The sequence below is a fragment of the Pteropus vampyrus genome, unplaced genomic scaffold (genome assembly GCF_000151845.1).
Source record: "Pteropus vampyrus isolate Shadow unplaced genomic scaffold, Pvam_2.0 Scaffold65, whole genome shotgun sequence".
Classification (NCBI taxonomy): domain Eukaryota; kingdom Metazoa; phylum Chordata; class Mammalia; order Chiroptera; family Pteropodidae; genus Pteropus; species Pteropus vampyrus.
This window is the reverse complement of record NW_011888846.1, coordinates 600,288-623,356: the sequence shown is the minus strand read 5'-3', so window position 1 is coordinate 623,356 and position 23,069 is coordinate 600,288. Positions and strand designations below refer to the sequence as shown.

At 43.1% G+C, this 23,069-nt stretch overlaps 1 protein-coding gene across 1 annotated transcript in view; it reads left to right on the top strand.

The window, feature by feature from the left end:
• Positions 1-19,688, top strand: part of RGSL1 (regulator of G protein signaling like 1) — a 42,771-nt gene extending 23,083 nt beyond the window's left edge. Inside the window, exons 12-21 of the mRNA XM_023531220.1 lie at positions 2,867-3,060; positions 4,425-4,542; positions 4,982-5,096; positions 6,973-7,102; positions 10,267-10,441; positions 13,134-13,272; positions 13,514-13,638; positions 16,694-16,803; positions 18,467-18,559; positions 19,618-19,688. Coding sequence (XP_023386988.1) covers positions 2,867-3,060; positions 4,425-4,542; positions 4,982-5,096; positions 6,973-7,102; positions 10,267-10,441; positions 13,134-13,272; positions 13,514-13,638; positions 16,694-16,803; positions 18,467-18,559; positions 19,618-19,688 — 1,270 coding nt within the window. The remainder of the gene's footprint in view (positions 1-2,866; positions 3,061-4,424; positions 4,543-4,981; positions 5,097-6,972; positions 7,103-10,266; positions 10,442-13,133; positions 13,273-13,513; positions 13,639-16,693; positions 16,804-18,466; positions 18,560-19,617) is intronic.
• Positions 19,689-23,069: the final 3,381 nt, after the last annotated feature.

Genomic DNA, 23,069 nt, shown 5'->3' with positions numbered 1-23,069 from the left:
GTAGGAATTCAATTGCAAAGAAATGGGAGTATTTTGTGGGTAGGGCTAAACCTTCCAAGCTGAAGAAATAAACTCAGAAATATGAAAGTGGTATTTGAAGACGTGAAAATAGTTCAGTAGTATTAAGCACAGCATGTATTGAGAGAAGGGACATGTGACATTAGAAAGCTAGATTGAGACCAAAGTAACCGGAAGAAGATCTTGAGTGAATGATTAAGGAATTCGTATCGATTAAATGGCAATAAAGATTCATGGGGGTTCATTGGAACAGAAGTAGCAAAGATACCTATTACATGGATTTTAAAAATATTACTTTGGCAGAAATAGCAAGATAATATGGGGAGTCAGAGACTCAGAGACTGGAGACAGAAATAATAGTTGGAAAGTTGTAGATTTTTGGACAAGTGATATTAAAGGCCTAAAGTAAACAGTGGAAGTAGTTATATAAGGGAAGATACAGATTAAAAAAACAGTGAAGATAAGGAATTAGACTTCTAGAACAGTGGAGTAAGAACCTCACAAATTGTCTCCCATAAAAACAATGATAAAACCGGAAAAACTTGTCTCAAAAATTTAAAACTCTGTAATTATCATGTTATCCAAATTTTCAGCTTAAAAATATATGATACATTACCTTCCCTCCCCCTCCAAAAAAAACACAGAAAAGTACGGCCCACATACAGCAGGAAAAAAGCAATCATTACAAATGGTCTCTGATGCGATTCAGATATTGGACTCACCAAGGACTTCCAAGCAATATGTTCAAGAAACTAAAGGAAACCATGTTTAGAAAATTAAAGTATGATAACAATGACTCATCAAAAGAAAATATCTATAATGAGGTAGAAGTTGTAAAATAGAACCAAAATCTGGAGTTTAAAAGTATGATAACTGAAATAAAAAATTTACTAGAATCAATAGCAGATTTGAGTTGGTAGAAGAATTAGTGAACCTGAAAATAACTAGATAGACATTATCCAGTCTGAAAGAAAAAAAGAATAAACATCAACAGAACCTCAGAGACCTGAGAGACACCATCAAGTACACCAAGATGAAAATGGAAGCCTCAGGAAAGGAAAGAAAGATAAAGGGGTGGGGAAAAAATTTGAATATGGAATGGTTGACTACTTCCCAAATTTGATTAAAACTAGAGATCAAAACATACAAGAAGCTTAGTGAATTCCAAGTAAGATAAACTTAAAGAGATCCACACTTAGATACACCGTAGTTAAACTGTTGAATGACAAAGAGAAAAATCTTAATGCTGCAAGAGAAAAATGACTTATTATATTGAAGAGAATGACAACAAGATTAAAATGTACATCAGAAATAATGGAGACCAAAGGTGGTAGGATGATATATTTAAACTAAACACAAGAGAAGTTAAAGGAAGTAAGCATTAAATATTAGAGTGGAAATCAATAAAAGGAAGAGGAAAATAGAGAAAATCCAAGTTTCATGTAAAGATCAACAAAATTGATAAACCATTAACTATCCTGACCAACGAGGATAAATGAAATGACACAGATCAGTCAAATCTGGATTGAAAGAGAGAACAAATAAGATTGTAAGTAAATGTAAGGAACAAATTAGATGACTTAGGTAAAATAGGTAAATTTCTAGAAATATCCATGTTTCTGAAGTTGACTCAAAAAGTAGATAATATGAATAAATCTATAACAAGAGAAGAAATTGAATTAGCAATTTAAAATCATCTCACAGAGAAAAGTCTAGACACAGATGGCTTCACTGGAGAAATCTATGGAATATTTAAAGGATAAATAAATAGTCCATGAACTCTTTGAGGAAATAGAAGAAAAAGGAATACTTGCCAACTCATTCTATGAGGCCAGCCAGTATTACCCTGGTCCCAAAGCCAAACAAAGATATTATAAGAAAACTACAGGTCAATATTCCTTTCAAATTTAGACATAAAAATCCTCAATGAAATATTAGCAAACTAAATCTAGCAACATATAAAAAAGGATTATAGAGCATGTCCAAGTAGGATTTATCCCGGGAGTGTAAGATTGATTTAATATCCAAAAATTAATGAATATAATATGCCATATTAATGAAGTAAGGGGGGAAACTTCAATTATCTCAATATAAAATTCAGCTCCCATTTAGGATTAAAAAATTCTTAATAAAATTAGAGTAGAAGGGAACTATTTCTTACTGGTTACAGACCTCTATAAAAAAAAACCTGTAGCTAGTATCATACTTAATGAAATTGGTATATAAAGGAGGAAGAACGAGTTGTACAATTTGTAGGTGTACATGGAGAGGTTTAAATAGTAACTATGACATCAAGATGAGGTTCAATGGGTAGTTGAAATTTTGAGGTGGAGCTCATGGGAACTGGAAAGATAGTTTTACCATATCAATGAAAATTGAAACTGCAGAGGAGGCAGAGATTACTCAGGGGAAGAAAAGTCATAAGACAAAAGTAAAGAGAATTGAGGGTGAACCATTAGGGGCACCTATATTTAGAGAACAGTGAAAGAAGAAATCAGTAAAGGAAATTTAGAAATATTGATCAATAATTGCTGATCACACACATTCTGCCTCACTGAAAGACTGCCAATTAGGGATTGTTTTGAATCCATAATAGAAAAAGAGTTTCCTTGGGGGCGGGGGGGAAACCTTTAAATACCTCTCCTCCTCTTCCATTGGGGTTGTCAAATGATTGGACCAAGCTTATGATGGATATATAAAAGTTTATCTCCAAGGAAATAGAGCAACCAATTTATTCACCCTGATCTTCACACAGCCTAGGAGAAGCCCTTCCCCATTCCTTAATAGGAGCAGAATCCAGGGATCACCATCTCATTCTCTCCACCAATGATGCTTTCTTGTTTTCCAGAAACTTGGCAGAAGTCATCCTAAATACACAGCACTTGGAGTTCTTCAAGGAGTTCCTCAAAGAACGGAAAGCTGATAGCCCATTGCAATTCCTGATAGCCTTACAGCAGATTGGCACGGAGACAAATGATAAGATTTACAAGTCTCTCTTTGAAAATATAATCAAGACTTTTTTCCATGGCAGAGTCCCCCCTGGTATGCATCTTCTTCTCCTGATACTGTTTGCTTCTCTCTTTAGTATCTTAAGAGTCTGGGAAAGAGCCTGTCTAATGTGAGCCCCGCTGAGGGAGCAGAACGGAACAATGGCCACATGGGGCAGTATTGAGACAATGATTAAGAAGGAGTGAAAGCCGAGAACAATAATGAATCCAAAATACATTACTGGTAAAAGAAGCCAAGTGCAAGACACTTGCACTTATATGTGAAATATGTCCTCTCACTTAACTTTGGTCAACTCTGAAAACAAGATTTTATTTACTCTCTATAAGGTACAGATAAATAGCTCTATTTTACTGATGAGGAAGGTGAACCAGAGAAGCTAACTAACTTATCCAGTTGGTGGAACTTGAATTCAAACTCAAGTCATTTGACCTTCAAATCAAATAGACTGGAGTTAGATCAAAGGCAAGAGTTATAAAGAGCATCGTACCTACAGGTTATAAAGAGCATCGCACCAGGGAGGAGAGCTGTCTCCTGCAAATCCTCATAAATTTCATCTTGTTTTTTTGCCTAAGGCGGGAGGGTAAATCTGACCTATGTAAATTCATCTTGACCAGAAGCAGAAGTTGTAAGTGAACTGTTGACCTATAAGTCTAAAGGGAAATAAAAGGGGGGTGAGCGTGATCCCATCCTTGAGGTAAACAAATCTATAGCAAAGTAAAGAAGACATGCCCCCTGTTTTGGCATAGAGAAAGAGATGGATTTGTTTTTTGCTCGTGGTAAACCAAGATAAGGTTATAGATTTTATAAAAATTTTTAAAAAGAGTAAAATTGGCAAAACTTTACTTGTAAGAAATATTTTACTTAAGTCTCAGGATATCGAGTTGTATACATTGTTTTGAATCAGCTGGAAGACAAAGAATAGTATGCAGATCTTGTCCTTGAAAAGTTTTCAAGTCTTATTAATGAACACGATTGTCTTTGAACACCTGGGGAGTCATATTGTCTTTATAATACTTATTGGTAATCTCGGATTCCCCATCTGCCTCAGCAATTTAACTTCAATCCTTTATTCTTCTGCTCCCTTCCGAAACCAAAAACTTCAAACTAGCAGCAGAAATGAGTCTCTTAAACATTTCTTCCCCTTACTCACTTATCTTTGAAATTCAAGAGGAACTAAACAAGGATATATTTGCTCTATAAATACAAATAACATTCCAAAGATGTTTTCAAGATTTTCACACAGTTTGTAAAGAGCTCAGAGACGAACCAGATTGAGAATGAGGAACTGTAAGACTCTAAAAATGAAAACAAAACAAAACAAAACAAAAAAAAACAGCTGCCTAAAAATGGTAGACAAAGAAATGATGGCTTTTTTTTCTTTCTCTTGCATTTCTTAGAAGAAATGCTGCAGTGCAATAATCCCCTCATCAAAGAAATCCGTCACATGAGTCATGTCAGCACAACCTCCTTACTTATTCTCCAGAGCTGTGTCATGAAATCTCTGGAGGAAAAGTGGTAAGTATTGCCCAGCGAAGGCAGCAGGCCCTTCTGGAGCTTCTCATTGGCCCTCGAAAGCCACAATGTGCAAGGAGGCTCACAATCCATCCACAAAGTTCATGACCAGAGCCTCCCTACAAAGAAAAGCCTTATCTTGAACCCTCTTACCTACCCACCTACCTACCTACCTGCACACACACACACACACACACACACACACACACACACACACTCCTGTTCATTTGCCTGAATAAGGAACAATACAGTATTGGTCCAGGAAGGATGGGCTGACATCAGCAGAGGACTGAAATGGTAAACGTACTCTTGAGTACCTCACCATCCCCCAATTCCCACTTCGACTTCCTCCAGAAGCTGAGATAGATAGGTTTGCCTTGACTGTTACCCTTTATGTGCCAAGCTTTTTCCTTCTTTGATATTCTTGGTGTCCCTCTGGCAGGTTTAAGGATTACCAAGAGCTGTTCCCACCTTTTTCTCAGGAGGTGCAACCTGAAGTACAAACTGTGCGTAGGAAGCCCTCAAAGATGCCCACGACGTACCTTCAGGAATCCCAGGTCAGTGAGGAAAATCGTGAAGACTGGACATTGTTTGGAGACAAGAAAACTTCTGCCTAGGCATTGTCAGCCATGCAAAAGAGTTTCACTGTTAGCTTATTTAATCACCAAAACAATTACCCTTTGGGGTAGGTTTTTCAAACCCTGTTTTGCAGAGGAGGAATCTGAGTCTCAGAGAAATCGTTACAGTAGGAATTTAAGGAAGTCCCTCTCTTCACTATCTGTGTGGTACAAGGACTCACGGAGAGCAAAATGTCAGTGTTTCTTCCTGCTGAAAGTTAGTTTGGAGGATATCCATTGGCCACGAAGCTAAATAGTTTTGATAATCCTCATCGCGCCTAAATTAAACTAACCTACATGGCCAGTCACAGGCAAATGGGACACTTTAGTCCTCCACTTACCTGGCTGAGCCTCTTACCAAATGACAAAGGGCAGGCCTGGACAAGTGTTCTGCAGACAAACAGCTCCCAGAGAGGAAGGGCAAAGGGCTGAGAGCAGACCACACCTGTTTCCTTCTTCCGAACTCATTCTTTCTCCCATGATAAGAAAGAAAGAAAAGGGAAGAAAGAGAAAACAGATATTATTATTCAAGAAAGTCTTTTCATATGGCTTGAGGAAAAATGCATGCTTCTCTTAAATAATTACTTGCTCAGCGTATTGTAGCGTTAGTTTGTACCTGAAAAATTTGAGGCCAGCTCTGAGTCCAAAGATCATGCTAAGATATTTCTGAAAATAATGCCTGTGCCCACTGATTCAGTACTCCAGAAATGAAATGGGCTGCTCCAACCTCTTCTTCTTTTTATTTCCTCCATATACAAATGAACTCCGTGTCAGGGTACTACAAGTGATCATGTAGGATATTTAAAAGAATACTGCACCCAGAACCAGGACGCTTTGTTTTAATGTCAGGTCTTTCTGTTGTTCTTAGATAAGAAAGGATTAAAAAAAAAAAAAAAGTACATAATGCCTACTTGGTGCCCAGCACTGCATTAGGGTTTTCATATATCATCACCAACCCTCGCCACAACCTTGAAGGCTGTCGTCGCTGCCTTACACGTGAAGACACTGAGACACAGGTTAAGTTGACCCAAATAACACAATTAGGGCGAAGTTAGGCTGCAGACTCAACGTTTCTGATCCTAAATCCGGGTTTTTTGTACTTCACCCCCGGATCTCTCAAACCATGCTTACATTGAGGTTCCCTCTCTGTAGAATGAGACAACTAAACTAGTTGATCAACAAGGTTCTTTCTGGCTCTCAATGTCAACTTCTCAAAGGGTAAATGAACTAGAGAATGGTCACTGGTATCTGTGAAGAAATGGATGAAGAAACTTATAAAATGCATGTATGTGTGTACACATGCACACACATGTACATATAATTATATGTTTCTTTTTTTAATACTTAGAAGTGGTTTTACTAGTTTATTTATTTCTTCGACATTTCAAAATCTGCCTGAGCCATTTTTCCCTTCTCGTGAGTCATGCTCATCTCTGCTCTGTTTCTACCTGTTTTTAGCTCTCACATTTCCTCTCCCAATCCCAGCATCTCAAATCTTCACTATCGAAAGACTAGTAGAAGGATCTTTGCCAATGGCCCCAGACACGCCTGATTGAAGCTGGAATCTTCCACTCTCATACACAGCTGCTTTCACCCCCACCCCTACCCTCATATACAGCTGCTTAATCTGGGGAAGGTTATATGAGTCCTCTGACCTGAGTTTACTCACCTTTAAATTGGAGCTAAAAATTATTCCTTGTACAGAAGATGTTATGAGGATTCAATGTAACAAATGTCAAATTTCAGGCACATAGTAGATGCTCGGTGGACAGCGGCCATACTAATGACTATGACATGCCCTTCTCTCTTTCTCCAGAAGAGATGCTGGCTGAAAATGATCGGCTTAATCAGGAGCTTTTGCAAGTATCGCAGATTTATGTCTGACATCAATAAGCGCCAGGAATTTGAAGAATATCTTCACCTGGAAGTACAGAACCACAAGGAAAGTGAGTCACTTGTCTGTTTACTCCCCTTCCCTGTCAATATTTCAGTCACAGGGATTAGCCCAGATATGAAGCTGCAGAGCTATTGCTTTGTGTCATGCCTGTGTTAGCCTAGGGTCTAGCAAGAACCCAAGATCCTGGGTGTAAAGCCAAGCCCAGGCCTGCACAGAGGGGATATGGCCCCAGTGGCTTCCGCTCAGGGAGCCGGAAAGCGTGGAGAATGACTGATCTGGAGCACGACAAGATCTCACATTTTACAAAACTATTTCCTTATGTTGTTTGTTCATAGCAGAGATTCATTCATTCATTCATTCATTCATTCAACGCACCTTTTGAGAATGTGGCGGGCACTTTGCGGGGTGCTAGGGATACAGTAGTGAACCTGCAGCATAGCGTCTGCCCTCAAGGCACCTAAAGTTTTGAGGGCAAGATGGAAAATAAGAGCCGTAGATGTTAGAGCCAGATTGCCCGAGTTTCGAATCTCCCACTTCTAACAGAAGAACCCTGTGATAGTGACTTCGTACCTCAGTTTCTTCATTTATAGAATCGAAATACTAATTATGCCTATGCCACAGGGTTGTTGTGAGGATTAAGTGAGTTAATACATATAAAGCTCCTTAGAACTATTCTCGGTAATAGTAAGTGCTATAAAAAGGTTAGCCAGTATTTTTTAACTTATATAATCGCGAAGCATGATCCCAATGATAATTGTAGGGAGACCCTAATTAGTCAAGGGAGAGGATCAGAGAAGACTTCTCCCAGAAAATGACATAAAGTTGAGTTTTCAGGGATGAGCAAATTAGGCAGGCAAAATAGTAGGGGAGCAATTTCTGGGTCTGCATAAAATCCTAAAATAAAGAAACTGTAGATTCAGGTGGACTAGAGCTTAATGAGATGAGGCAAGTGTCTGAGATAAGCCTGAACTGATTGATAGTGACAAATCTCATCTCTCTTGATGACTTTTGAGTCATTCCAACTCTCATTTTATCAAACAACTGCAAAATATAACGTATTTTGCAATTGTGTGCTTCTATGAAATAAATTTCTTAAAATGGAAGTAGTGGGTAAATGGTTAAAAGCAGTTCAATATTGACCTTCTAAAAACATTGCACTAATTAAACTCTTACCAACAGAATAAATGAGTGCCACGTTGTCACCAACATGGGGTATAAATACATTTTTTAAAAACTGTGAATCTGGTAGATGAAAAATAATGTACCACTTTTTTGTACACTTCTTTAGTAACTGAGCACCTTTATCCATTGGTCATGTCTAATCTTTTTTGAACTGTTTATGTCCTATTTTTCTATTATAGTTTTAATATTAGTATTTTATTTTCTAATTTGCAAAAAGGTTTTATGTGCATGTTTTATGAATTGCTTTACAACCAAACATTTTAAGAATAGTTCTAGTTCTTTGGTTTTTCCTTTTTAAATAAAACCAGCTCAAACTTTTATGCCCAGGATGTAGGAAGTCCAATTTTACCCTCCTTTGACTTCCTGCATCCCCAGCTTTACATGTGCACCCCTTCCTGCAGCTCAGAGGGAGAGGTACCTGACCAGTGGTCTGCTTTCTATCATGGTGGGCTAGCCTTTTCCAGGATTGTTATGTCCTCCAAGTAATTGACCCGTTTATCGTTATGAAAAGATCTTCTTTGTCCTTGGCAATATTCATTCCTCTGCAGTCTACTTTGCTTGATATTAAAATAGCCACTCCAGCTTTCTTTTTATTACTGTTAGCATTTGTATCTTTTTCCATTTCTTTTACTATAACCTATTTATGCCTTACATTTAAAGTGCTTTTTGTCTACGGCCATACCACCCTAAACACGCCTGAGCTCATCTACAGTGCTTTTCTTATAGCCAGCATATAGCCGGGTCTTGTTTTGGGGGAAAAAAAAAATCCAACCCGATGACCTTGGTTCAGTTGAGAGCCAATTGTTAAACATTCAGGTATTTTCTGAGCCAGTTGACAAACGTTTCATCGATAGCTTGAAAATCAACCATGGTGACAAATAATACAAATTGGGTCTCCCCATCTCCTACCAGAGAAGATTCATAAATACACCACCGCTGACAGATTTCTTGGGCGGATTTAGCACCGTCTTTTCCTAAAATCTCTGACTATCATATCAACTTCCACTGCAATTCAGACATTTGTTCCCTTCAAACTCAATCTCAGAGATAAAGAGAGACTGTAAGATAGTCGGAAGAGACCTCGTGATTCGTTCAGTGCTGGAACCCTGGGACTAGTTCAGTGTCTGGGACACGACGAGTGTGAGGTATTTATTGAATGTTGTAGTTATCCTGCCATCGAAAGGAATCCCACTTCTACCGTAGGGAGCACCACGCCCACATCAATTACCCCTGAACACATATCCACGATAAAGTGTTTGTAGAAGGAATGGTAAACTGTCGAGCTGGATTAGACAATTTTCTTAAACCCAGTCAGGCAATAAACTAGGGTCTACTGGTCAGATCCAGACCCCAGCTGCTCCTTCTCAGCCCTGAATCCCTATGAGTGCACTTCTTTGAACATATCCTAGTCAAGAAACTTTCTGAAATAACTGTCTTAGTTTTCTGAGACAGAATCTAAACCTTCTGGAAACTTCTATGCTCTCTTTTACTCATTCCTGTCTTTTTTCTACTCTAGCTTCCTACTTTCTATTTCTTAATAAGCTTCTTTTTCACTCTTTATGTTTTGGTTTTTCCTTCCTGCTGTTTTCCCAGTTTACTTCTCAATTACTTCCCTAATCACCCTTGAATAAGCATCATCAAAACCACACACTCCTTTTCAAAGGTCACCCCTGCATAGTTAGTTTCTGCAGAAATGTTAGGGATTAGCTTTTATTAGCTTATACGGTATGCTTATATTTCTATTAACAAGCACCAGGAAAACACCTTTTAATACTCATTTTTTGTTGTTGTTGTTGTTGTTGTTGTTGTTGTTATGTATGTTATCATACCACCTGAGAAGATGTCTTCTTCAGCAGTCCTTTAAGTCCGAGTGAAAGGTTGGGTCCAGTGGTGGGGAATCAGTATTTCAATAGGCCCAAAGGTGGGTTCAGAGTTTCTTTTCTTCATTTTAGTTAGGCCTGGGTCAGAGGCTTCAGGCTGAAGAGTGACTTGACCAGGCTAGATGTTAATTTCTTTTCCTTTCCCTTTCAGATTACTCTGCATCACCAAACGTATCAGGACGCCCAACCCCATGCCACTCAAATGTCCGGGGTGCAGACCAGGAGAATGGAGATATAATCCTTGCAAAGCGACGTGTGTTTGGCCATAGGGTTGTCATTGTCAACTTTGCAATCAATGATATATATTTCTTTTCTGAAATGGAGAAGTAAGTTCCCATCTCTCCTTCCCCTCATTACATCCAGGCCTTGTACCTTGGCAAATACTGGAGTGGCCTGGATGTGGCACAGTGATTTCTGAAAAATCTCACTAAATGCTGTCACTGTATCAATTCCTACCATTCTTTCCTTTGGGTCTTAAAGGCTCTTCAGTATTCTGTAGTTCCCAATATTGGAATGCACTTACTTATACTCAGGAAGCAGAGTCCTTTTTTCCTATTTTTCATTAACGTGATAGAAGTCCTTTTAAGCAGCACCACTGGACTAATAGTGCTTTAGTTAAAGCAAGGAATTATAATGATAAAGTGTGTGTGTGTGTGTGTGTAATATATTAAACAGATATTTTAAAGTTAAAAAATGTTAATATAGATTTGCTCACCTGTCAAACTTTTGATGAAAAGCCAAAGCCATTCCACTAATTAGAGGTCCACATATTTTTCTTATATATACTATTCCCAAAATGCTATCTACTAATTCAATTTTTCTCTTTTTAAAAAAAGTGGAGTGAGAATTTAAAGTTTACTGCAAAGCAACTTAATTCTTCTGGTTTTTTCCATGTTTTAAATTGCCTCGCCACACCTAACTCAATAGCTATTTTTTTTTTAAAGAAACTTGCCTTTATTGGAAAGTTTTAAAGCTTTCCACTTTTTCACAGAAATAACAAATACCTTTTCATATTTGCATTATGTTAATTTTTATAAATTGCAAATGATAGTAACAAGTACAACAGGCAAAAATATTTGGGAAGAAACATGAATAACTCTCAGTAAATGTCTGCCTCAACTAGTTGAAGAAATGTGAGCGTGTACTAGAGAAGGTACCCCCAGTGTATAGTCAGCTGCCACGGGTATCAGTCAGTGTATTTTTCGGAAGTGCCGAGCACCTGGTAACTCAGCACATCAGTCAAGGACAGTTGGTCAAGAGCTCAATGAAAGAGTTAGCCCAGTACCACGAACACTTACAGATTGCTTGATCATTCTTGGGCGCTGGATTTGCTATTGGAGATAGGAAAACCACTAACCTCTATTCTCCAAGATCCCGCAGAAATGGGAATGGCCAAAGAGACACAAATAAAGTTAGGACGCAGCATGCTAGGTGCTATGGTTACCTCTGGTCCAGGGAGTGCATTTAGGCGACTGAGTCCTCAGATGTGGTTTCTTGGACAGGTCACCTAAGCTGAGTTTTGAAGGATGAGTAGCACTTAGTGAGATTTTTTTTTAAAGTGTGCAAGAGGGATGGCAAGCGGGCAGCAAAAGGCAATACCAGTCGGAGCGAGCGGCCTCCCTTGCTGCTGCTCCGGTTTTGTGGTCACCGTCTCTGCATTCGTTCTCACTCGCCCTCTACAGACCATTGTCTGCACAGTAGCCAGAGAGCCTTTTTACAACGTAACCAGGCAATAGTGCTCTCCTGCCGAAAACGTTCCAGTGGTTTCCTGTTTCCACTGGAATCAAGTCCAAACGTTCTCCCATTTGCCTAACTAGCTCTGCAGGAGCAGGACCTACCTGCATCTCAGAGCTCACCTCCTGCTACGGGCCACTTGCCCCAGGCTCCATCTATGGGGCTCTGCACTTTGCTCTACCTGTGCCCGCTGAGTTGGGACCTGCTCCAATGCTTTTGCACTTCCTTGCTCCATTTGTGGGATGAGGCTCTTGGCCTCAGACCTTCAAATGACTGTCTTTATCTTTCTCATTGTTCTGAGTCTCAGCGCCCGACCCCTTCCCAATTCCATTATGCCTTTTCATTGTCTCCATAGCTCTCTACTAGATATTTAATTATTCACCTATTTACTTAGATGTCTTTTTCCCCTCATTGATCGAGCTCCCGGAAAGCAGGACTTTGTTTACTTCGTTCACTGCTGAATTCCTGCTGCCGGCACTGCGCCCAGCACAGAGTAAACCCTTAATAAACGTTCACTGATTGAATAAACGAATGGATATGCAAAACAGGCTTAGAAGGAGATTTTAAATGGTTAAGATTTAAAATAGCCTGAGGGAAGTAAACTGTGTATTTAAATCAAGATAAGGTATAACTGACAGATAATTGACCCTTAGCTAAAAAATATGTTGCTAGGAGACAGAAAGAAGAATGGTGGTTGCCAGGCGCTGGGGGTCGTGGGGGATGGGAGTTAGTGTTTAATGGGTATGGAGTTTTAGTTCGGGAAGATGACAGAAGTTCTGGAGATGGATGGTGGTGGCGATCACACAATAACGTGGATGTACTTAATGCCACTGAACGGTACACTTACAAATGGTTAAAGTGGTACATTTTATGTTCTGTATATTTTACCACAGTGAAAAAAAATTAAGAAAAGGAGCATATCGCTTCATGGAGTGGTAGTTGTGAGAGGGTCAGCACAGAAAGGGAAAGGAAGAGCAAGATAGCCCTCAGCCACCGAGGGAGTCAGAGGGACCGTTGGCGCGGGGGCCGAGCTGGGTAAAGAAAGGAGGATGGGACTTTGTGGTGAGGAAATACACTTGACCAAGCACTGAGCATGTTATCTCAATGCGGTAGGTGCTCGGTTAGTATTTTCCCATAGATGAATTCTGATTGAATGGATGAAGTCACGACCTGGCCCAGGATTTGGCTCTGTCTTTTTTTAGGCCAGAAACAGGTCTGGGCTGGCTGCTCCATTTAGTCACTGCTTTCATCTTTGCTGATTTCCTACTTACTGCCTCTTTTTAGATTTAACAATTTAGTGAGTTCAGCTCATGTGCTTGCAGTCAACCGGGCCTACAACGAGAATGATGTGATCCTAATGAAATCCAAACTTAACATCATCCTAAAGTTGTACCTGCAGTCAGAAGTCCCTCCGAAGCTGAGGGTAAGGGGGACTGCTACCCCTCTCTGGCCTTGTGCCAAGAAGCATTTCCTCCCCAAGCATCCCGAAAGCTAACTGTCAGGCACCTTCTAAGACCTGGGTCAGACAGATGTCCTTTACCTAACAGCCCCATAAACAGCTTCCGCCTTCTGGGGAGGGTGGTCTTAAAGGTCCTGGGGGCCAGGAGAGGTTTTCTGCCTTCGCTGGAGCCTCCACCACTGACAGGCTCCCGTTCTGTGGGTAGGTGAACATCTCTGAGTCCCAGAAGGACTCCATCATTGGTGCCATCGCAGAAGGCCACCTGGACCGGAACATCTTCCACGGGGCGATCATGTCTCTCTTCCCCCTCATCATGTACTTCTGGAAAAGGTAACTCTCTCCCCTCATCCGAGGACCGTGAGGTCAGGAGAACAGGTTTGTCTTTCTAGAGAGTTTTCTATCTCCCTGTCCCCCTCCAATTCACCATTTCCAGGTTCATGGGAATGAAGATGGTGTATCCTTCTACTTGCTATACTCTATCGCTCACACTCTCACACTGAATGCTGAATCAGAGGACAGAAAGCCAAGTGAGACCGGGATCAGAATGCCTGGCTCCCACCTCTCCCCTGTGCTTGCTTGGAATAAAGGTGTTGGGTTTTCTTAGATGTAGGTTCCTCACCAAAGGGCGATGGTGGACCACAGCTACTTGGGAGAAATTCTGTTCAGGTCGCACAACTGTGCTTGTGCTTCAGGAGCCTCATGGGGACAGTAAGCCAGGAGTCTTTTGCTCTGTTATGTCCAAACCCCAACATTACCTGTAGGGGCATAGTTGCTAGATATTTCGATTTTCAAGAGGAACTAGAGATTCTGATTTTTATGTCCTGTCTCCCAAAGTTAAAGTAGCAAATATGTTAAGTAACTCAAAAAAAATTAAAACATGGTGAGGAAACCGTGAAGGCCAAAAAACACAAAAATGAAATGCACAAAATTTCTGCAGGACAAATGCGGTTATTCATTCCCGTGGTCCACTGTGGCCCCAGCTCAGACCTTCCACATGATACCTAGCAGTGCCCTGGGTGACAGTGACCACAGGACAACTGGCTGAAATGGTCCCGGATGAAGCTAATTGGGATGTTGAGATTATTATTGTGATTCCAGCTCTTAGGGGTGTCCCTCTACCATACAAACACACACACACAAGTTACTTTATTAAAACAGAAGTGTAAAGATTGCTTACCAATCACCAACCTTTATCTTTTTTAAAAAAAATTTATTTATTTAAATTAGTTTCAAGTATACAGTACATTGATTAGGCATCGATACAGTTCATAAAATGATCCCCCCCAATTGCTCCCTCTCTCCCCTGGCCCTCTATCTAGCCATCATATTAATGCTGACTGCATTCCCTCCGCCATGCTCCCCATCCCTGTGACCAGCTATCGACTACCAATTTGTACTTCTTTAACCCTTCGCCCCATTCTCCCAGCCCCCGACCCCCCTCCCCTCGGTCCGTTAACCAAACTGTCCACTGAATTTGTGAGTCTGTTTTTGATAAGTTTGTTCTTTTTGTTTCTTAGATTCCACATATAAGTGAAATCATATGGTATTTATCTTTCTCTTTCTGACTTATTTCACTCAGCATAATAACTTCTAGGTCCATCCATGCTGTTGCAAATGGTAGGATTTCATTTTTTTTTTTAATGGCTGAGTAATATTCTATTGTATATATGAACCATAATGTCTATATCCAGTAGTCTGTAGATGGGCATTTAGGGTTCCTTCCATATCTTGGCTATTGTAAATTGTGCCGCCATGAATGCTGGGGTGCATAGATCTTCATGACTTATTGTTTTGGTTTACTTTGGATAAATACCCAGAAGTGTAATTGCTGGGTCAAAAGGTAGATCCATTTTTAATTTTTCGAGAAACCTCCAGACTGTTTTCCATAGTGGCTGTAGCAATTTGCAATCCCACAGCCGTGCAAGGGTTCCCTTTTCTCCTCACCAACACCTGTTGTTTTCGATTTATTGATGATAGGCATTCTGACAGGTGTGAGGTGATATCTCATTGTGGTTTTAATTTGCATTTCTCTGATGATTAGCGACCTTGAACATCTTTCATATCTTTAAATCCCTACGATAATAAGTTATTTAATACGGGATTGAAAGAAATATTTTTAAAAACCTAAGTTGAAGGTAACCAGTTTAGTGTTTCGAATGCCAGTTGTTATCTAGCACTCAATTCAAGACTTGATTCTAGTTCTGCTAATCAGGACTAAAAAGAATTTCATCCTGAAACTTTCTGGAGGTTCAGAACCGCCTGGGGAATACATGCCGCTGCTGGTTCGAGTGAGTGCTCAGCTCTCCCTCATCCCTGTTTAGGAAGAATAGGGGTGCTTCAGGAAGGCTTTGAATTCTAATCCTCATACTGCTGGTTCTTCACTTGCTTTGCTGTCTACTTATGAAGAGTTTTATTTCTGCAAACTGTGTCCACATCTATTATCTCGGGTGAACCTCTCAACAACCCTATGAGGTGGGCGGCACAGAGAATTATTACCCTACTTACTAGACGAGGAAACTGAGATTCAGAGTGGTTAAGGAACTTGCCAAGGTAGGTGGTAAAACCAGGGTTAGAAACCAGGTCTCTCAGTCTCTTAAGCACCATCAGGAACGCAGCCATGACATATTAGGAGGTCCGTGACGGGAGGGAGACCTGGTTCAGCGTGTGGGGTGGGGGAGACCAACTGTGATGAGACACGATGTCCCTCGGGGAGGAGGAAGGAGAGCAGCAGCCAGGACCACCAGAGCCAAGACAGGATAGAAAATAAATCCAGTCTTAGCCAAGACCAGCCTCCGAGGGGTCCAATCCCAGGGCAGGCTGAGGAAGCAAGAGGCTGGGGGCCAGGGAGGAAGAGATGGCGAGGGCTGTGAGGGCTTCCGGGGAGCAGCAGGTCTCAGGTTGGAGTGAGCAGGCGAGTCTGAGACCATGCGAGGGGCCAGGGTCCACTCCAGGGAAAGGGTTGATGTGAATGAGGGAGGGGTCAAGGCCCTTAGTAAGGGATAGGATGGAAACCAGTGATCGGGCCTTGAGGGGGCCAGTCAGATGCTCTGGCTGCACCAAGCACAGTTAGATAGAGAGCTCGGGGTCTGACACTCACGCGAGCACCTCAGGGTGGGGTACAGCAGATTCTTGACAGACTCCATTCACTGGTGGTTCCAGAAGGAAGTCCCAACATACTGCCCATGCCAGGCCCTCACCGGAACCAGGCCTGGGCAAAGAGGAGGCCTCAGGAGAAGGGCCTCTGACAGGTGGCCCTCTGAGGCCAGGTGCTCTCCTCGTCCCTGTTGGACACCCCACCCTCTGTGAGGACTGGTCCCTGTGCTCAGTGTCCCAGCCCCCTCGACTGGCGGTTTCTCCTTGTGACCAGGAGCCATTCTTCTCGCAGGTTTTGTAGCTGGAAGGCAAACCACTCTTACTTCCAGTACAGGGGGAAGAAGTTCAAGGACAGAAAATCTTCTCCTAAACTGGTATACAAGCATCCTCCTGGGAGTGGAGGTAAGCTGCACCGTGACCCTCGTTCTCTAGCAAATGAGACCCGCGAAGGAAAAGCAAAGGACCGAAAGGCCGACGGTAAGACTTCACTGAGGGTGTTCATGGGAGGGATGGGCATCTAATTCACTTGGCCCTCAGAGAAGCATTAAGGTCTATTTTATCTGCAGCTGTCAGTGCTGGCAAAAGGGTACCCCACCCCTGGATGTCTCCCCAGTAGTACCTCCCAGGATGCCTCTGGCATGGATGCCATCATCTCTGTGTTTAAAAGCTCCTGCTCCAACTAGCTCCATAAACCCTACCATCAGAATGACATCTATGTTACATAAGTGAGAAAATTAAAAAGTGGATGTAGAATACGATATTAATGTGGTAAATATATGTATGCATGTATATCTTTATGCATATGTATAATTTCTTCAAAGCATGGGGAAAGAATTAGAAATAAAGATAGAGTATTAATAAGACTGTCCCTGAGTGGTGTGATTGTGAGAGATTTATATACCATTAATATGTTATTTATATTATGTTAATACATGTTACTTATATTAAATGTTATTCATATATTTATAAATATATGTGTATGTTTGAAAAGTCACACATATATTTCCTTGGCATATTCAGAGCAGTTTTGCACCCAGGCCGTTTCCCAACACCTGCGCTGAGAACAGTACTTGAGTGAAAGGGAATTTTACAGACAAGGGAGGAGGGTGCACAGGGCCGTGGCCGGTAAGGGTACGGCTGGGTGTCTCCGATGTGGAAAGTTCTGGGAACCAAAGAGCACAGGTCTGTGAACCTGGGAATGGTACCAGCATCAAAACAAACTACAGAGACAGGACAGGAGTCTTAAAAACAGCAGCCAACTGTCCCGCGATGGAGCTGAGCGTTCTGTTGTTTTAGCTCGTTCCAGCCCAATTCTCACATCCATTTCTCCAGATGCTCACCCCTGCCCCCACTCCAGCCCTCACAAACAAGCATGCCACCTCCTTCTTGGAGGTGGGCCCTGGAGACCTAAGTCTGTCTCTGGCTCCTAGCCCCCTGAGAGCGTCCTCATCTCAGTAGGAAACAGATCACGCATGTCCCTGGTTGCAGCTGACCTGAGGCTCAAGGAACATGGCTGATTATCTTTGTCTCTGCCTTGTGAAGTGTCACATCAGCAGACAGAAATCAGCAGCCTTTTCAGTGTGTGGGCCACGGGTGCAAGTGCTTATTTAGGATGAAGGCGGGGGTAGGAGGAGAGAAGGGGAACAGTAAGAGGAAAAAGAGAAGGAGGTGGGCCGGCAGGACAGGCAAATGGAACCCCCTCCGAGGAGCGCCCTGTGGTAGCCAGAGAGCCCCCAGCCTTTGGCTCATTTCCTACGCCGAGCTCTAGGGAAGCACATCCCCAAATCTCTCCTGGTGTCAGGAGTTGCAAGAGGGCAGCAGGGCTCCCTGAATTAAGACGTCAGGCCACTTGAGTTCTAGGCCTGTAGAGTCCTGTGTGTGAGCTGAGAGACCTTGAGCATCTTGCTTCCCCTCTTGTGACCTCAGACCCCAGATCTCAAATACAGAGGTTTGGATTTAGATAATGTTCTGTCGTGAGCAGGAGACTTCTTGCTTACTTAGAAAGATATATTTTGTCTGGTGTTGCTGTAAGGGCTTTTAATGCTCTCCCTTTTCCCTTCCCCAGGAGACCATGCCATCTTAAGATTCTCCTTGCTCAAAGGTATTGAATGGTTATGGCCTCAACAGCGGGATGTAGTAGCAAGTTCAGTCCAGAATTGTGAGTAAGAGTTGGTAGCCCCACTGATATCAAAAGTCCACCACTCAATTAGAGTGTGACCCTAAAGCCAGCTTGGCCAGTCTCCTCATTGATCAGGAGGAAACTGAGATCCCCAAATGTGAAGTGACTTGCTCAAAATCACACAGCTTGCGAGTGGCAGGGATGGGGCCCGTAGCAGGTCTCCTGACTGTCCTTGCAGGGGTCTGTGCCCAGCTCTCATTAGCATAATCATATCTTCTTGATTCTTTTATAGCCCCTCAAAAGTGGGTACCTTAAACTTCTCTACATCTCTGCCATCTCCTCTGCCCATTTCCAGGTGTGCTGTATGATCTTTACTAAGGGACAATCAGAACATCCCGGTTGTCACTTTCTCCTCCCAGTGAGAGCACCTGCTGGCTTGAACAGGACCTCCATCCCGTACCTCCTGCTTCCTGGAGGCTCCTGCTACTGATCTATCCCTGTAATGAATACTCCGGTCCTAGCCTCCCCCACCGGGGCCATGTTATATCCTTCTTATTCCCCATCTTCAGCCTCTAGGAGTCAAGCCCACACTCAAACATTAAAGCTGCCTCGTTTCTGCACAGTCTCTCTTCACAAGCCTATCCTTTCTGTTCCATTGTCAGTTTCCATTTCCACATTAGGGATACGGCTTCTCTGAAACGCCAGCTTGCCCGGGTTGCCCATTTGCCTATGTCCCCGCGTTGCTTAATGAGGAGGCCGTTATGGAACATTGCCCACGATCCTTAGGGTCCAAACAGCCCCAAAGTCTGGCGATTTGAGTGTTCATCCAATCTAGTCTTTTTATTTTACTCCCCTGGGTCAGTGGGGTTGGCATCATGACCTTTGCAACCAGACGAAATGTCTTCTAGGACAAAAAATGTTGTAGCGTGAAAACCAGCACAGCAGCTGTCCCTGGAGCATCGTTGCTTCTCCTTCACTTTCCCAGTTAAGGAGCTGGGAAAGCTGTCCTGGCGTGACACGCCCCCGGGGCTGGAGAGCCGCCAGTGAGTGTCTGTGCCCTGAGTTCTGATGCAGTTTTTCTCTCTATCTGTCTTTAGCTTCATCGGGAAACCTGACCCAGCCAGGACATTCCCTCTCTGCCATGCAGCTGTGTCCTGTCCCAGGGTAGGCATGAGCCAGGAAGTCTCTTCTTCAGCCAAGGGTACCATGGCAGATAGGGGAGAAACTCCCCAGAGAACTAGCTCCACCTCCTGATACTGCTTGGCATATAGACCCAAGAAATTGAACTTGCTGCTAACAGAGAGGCCTGAAGTGGGGGTGGTTTCTCTATGGGTGTCCTCACCTACCACTATCAGGACAAGCATTTTTAGGAAGTTGAAGCCCCTGACCCACCTTCCAGTAGAACACTGATGCTGAAGGAAGGGTGTCCCAGGTGGTCTTTCATTCCTTGCTTCACTGACCTTCCAGCCCTTCAGGCTCAGGTACAGATGGGATGGGAAGAAAGAAGAGGCGTCCTTCCATTTGGCAGGATATTGGCAATAAGAAAAGAAAAGATTTGAACCTGTCAAAATCTGATTCAGCCTAACTCACTTCTATACAAGCCTCAAAGCGGGACTGATGCTAAGTTAGGGCTCTAGGAGAATCCCAAGGGGGTCATAGAAACCACAACTGAGCAGTGCTGAAGAGCTGCTTTTGAAGGTCAAGGTTATAGACAGCCAGCTCTGCGAATGGTGGGCCTGGTTTGCTCACCAGCCATCCTACCTTCTCAGACCTGCTGCAAGTCTACCAGGAGCTTGGAACTTTCCAAGTATCACTGGCCAGTGCTGGCACCTGGTAGACAAGCCAGGTACTTTGGAGCTCTTGGAAGGGAAAGGCAATGCATAGCTTCAGAGGATGCGAGCCCAACCCTGAAGGTGAAGGGTTTCGGTTTTGGCTGTTGCCATTTCTAAAGTGAATGACAGCAACGGACCAGCAGAGAGCACACCAGTTATGTCATCGCCACTGTGACAACCGGCCCTCTTCCCTCTTCCTTCAGCCAAAAATCACCCGGCACCAAAAAGGAGAAGAAGTAATCCAGTCAGGCTCCTCGCAGAGGTGCATCGTCTCCCAGAAGCCTCCTGACACTGACAGCAGCGTTTCTGGCCATCTGCCCTGGAAAGATCAGTGAGTGACAGCCCAGACATGGTAGGACCAGACCGCAGTGGGTAAGATGTAGCAGAGAACACGAGAGGAAGCACCTCTGCCCTCCCCGACCCTGGGGCCCTGTCAGGGATGGCCTTTCCGCAGTAGACGTGTAACAGAACACCCCGTTCTTGGGGGCAGGACACCTGATTCTAGTCTCTCTGTGTAGCTGCCTGGCCTTGAGAATCCCTGACTCATGACTGTTGAAGCGTCCTGAAACAATGCATGTGGATGGCATTAAATATACTAGGGAGCAAGGTGCTCTTTTTATCAGTGGAATGGGGTCTTTTAATGCTAGGATCTCCCATTGGGGCAATAACTTATATCGATCGTCTCAGCAAATTCTCAGAACCCTGTGAGTAACCATGTCAGAAATCATTTATTTTTAAACAGCTGAAGAAACTGACACATGCAGAAGGTAAGTGATTTTCCCGAGATCACTAGATAGTAAATGGCAGAGTCTGTACTAGAACACACCGCCTCTGAATCTTTGGCTACTTCTCGTTTTGTGGTCACCATCTATGCGACTTTTTATGCACAAAAGAAATCGTTCTTCCCTGGATTCTATTCATTTGCCAATTAATAGATGAAGAGACTCTTTGGAAAATTTTTGGCCTAAAGGCCTAAATTATTGTCATAGTTTAGCATGACCAACCCCATTTCCTGTCTTTTGAAGAAAATCAGGAGTAAAATGAAAGTCAGAATGTCCTGACAAGCCCTTCACCTGGGAAAATTGAAGAGAGGTTGACTCTCTGAGTTACAGAACAAGGAAAAACAAAAAGCTTTTTGAAGATTCCTTTCAAATTCTCAGCCATTGTTTTCTGCTATGCTGATGTCCTTTGTTTCTTAGACTTTTCTCAAGGATGGAAAATGTTGTGATGTCACGACAGGGCTCACAAACAAGGACTTTGAGATCATCTGTGTGGGGCTGTGATTGTGACAGATCCATCAGCACCATAGGCGGATGTGACTGGAGGAGGACTGGGTGCGGGCAGGGTGCGGAGAGCCTGTCAGGCCACGAGGAGGAGGCCCAGTGAGGCAAGCACTCAGCACAAAGAGGGCCCAGGAGAGGGGAGTGAGGCCAGGGCTCCAGAACTGGACTTTAATTAACTGGAAGAGGAGAGGACCTGAGACAGAATCCCAGTTCCTAAAAATCAGGCAAAAAAGTAGGGCAAGATGCCAGACAAAGAATGGAGAAGAGCCCCCGTACTAGAACTGAGACACCAGGGACGTGCTTGGTCAAAAAGGAACGGGTCAGGAGCCCACACGTGGAACCAGAGACAAGGTTAGGCCGGCAGCAAGGTGATTGATGAGTAAAATACTGACTGAGTCTCGTGCCTAAACACCCTCGCACTGGGCTGAGGCAAGCCTGAACCTAGGTTGGCAGTAGGTCGTCCCCCCTGGAGGAGAAGAGAGATTGTTCAGTGGACTGTGTGCCCATTTCCGAGTTCTCTCTCTCTGCGGGATCACTCCTGAGTAGACTCATGTGCAGGTATGCAAGCACATACAGCATGGTATTTAAACGGCCTCAAGGCACTTAGTAGGATCACCCTGAATAGAAGAAAGTTCCGCATTTTTATTCAGTCTTGCTAATTGCTTCCTTTGGTTTCTCATACCGTCACACCTCAGAGATCTCAGCTGTAGCACGTTCTAACACCAGATCTAGACCAGTGTCACAAAATGACCTATAAAATGCAGGAAGGTAATAAAAGTGAGTAGAACAACCCACGAGGGAGAGAACAGGGAGTGGTAGAGACTGGCAAACTGGAGAACACATCTCAAAGGGGACAGCGACAGCACCAGCCAGCCAGCCAACCCAGAGTTACCAGACCTGCTTTCTTAGGCAAAAAGGAAAGAAAAGGAAGAAAAGAGGGAGGGAAAAGGGAAAAAGAATGAGAAATTTAAAGTTTCTGTAATACTATGCAGGTTAAACAAAACTTGCAATTAGCCAGAATAGAGGATGGCCCTATTCATCCTCTGTGAGCCTCACATCCTCTTCTTAAAGGAAGGGCTCAGAGAAGCAATATGTCGCTCCCCAGAGGGCTCCTGAGGTCGTTTCCAATTCAAGAGATTAGCAGAAATATTACTTACCATCATGGATCAAGACCAAGGGCCAGTTGGTCTCATTCAGAGACTTTGACACATAGGCCGTCCCCTGACCAAGAGTCTAGGCCAGGAGGCCCTGCTGCCGTTCCTTCAGAGCCCAGGTTTTCCTCGAGACGAGCTGGTTTTAAATCCCTCCTCCACTCCTTAGTAACTCTGTGATCATCAGCAAATTACCTGACCTCACTGAGTCCCAACACCCTGTGTGTGAAATGGAGATGACAATGTCTACCTCCCACGGTTGTTTGGAGACTGACTCGAGATG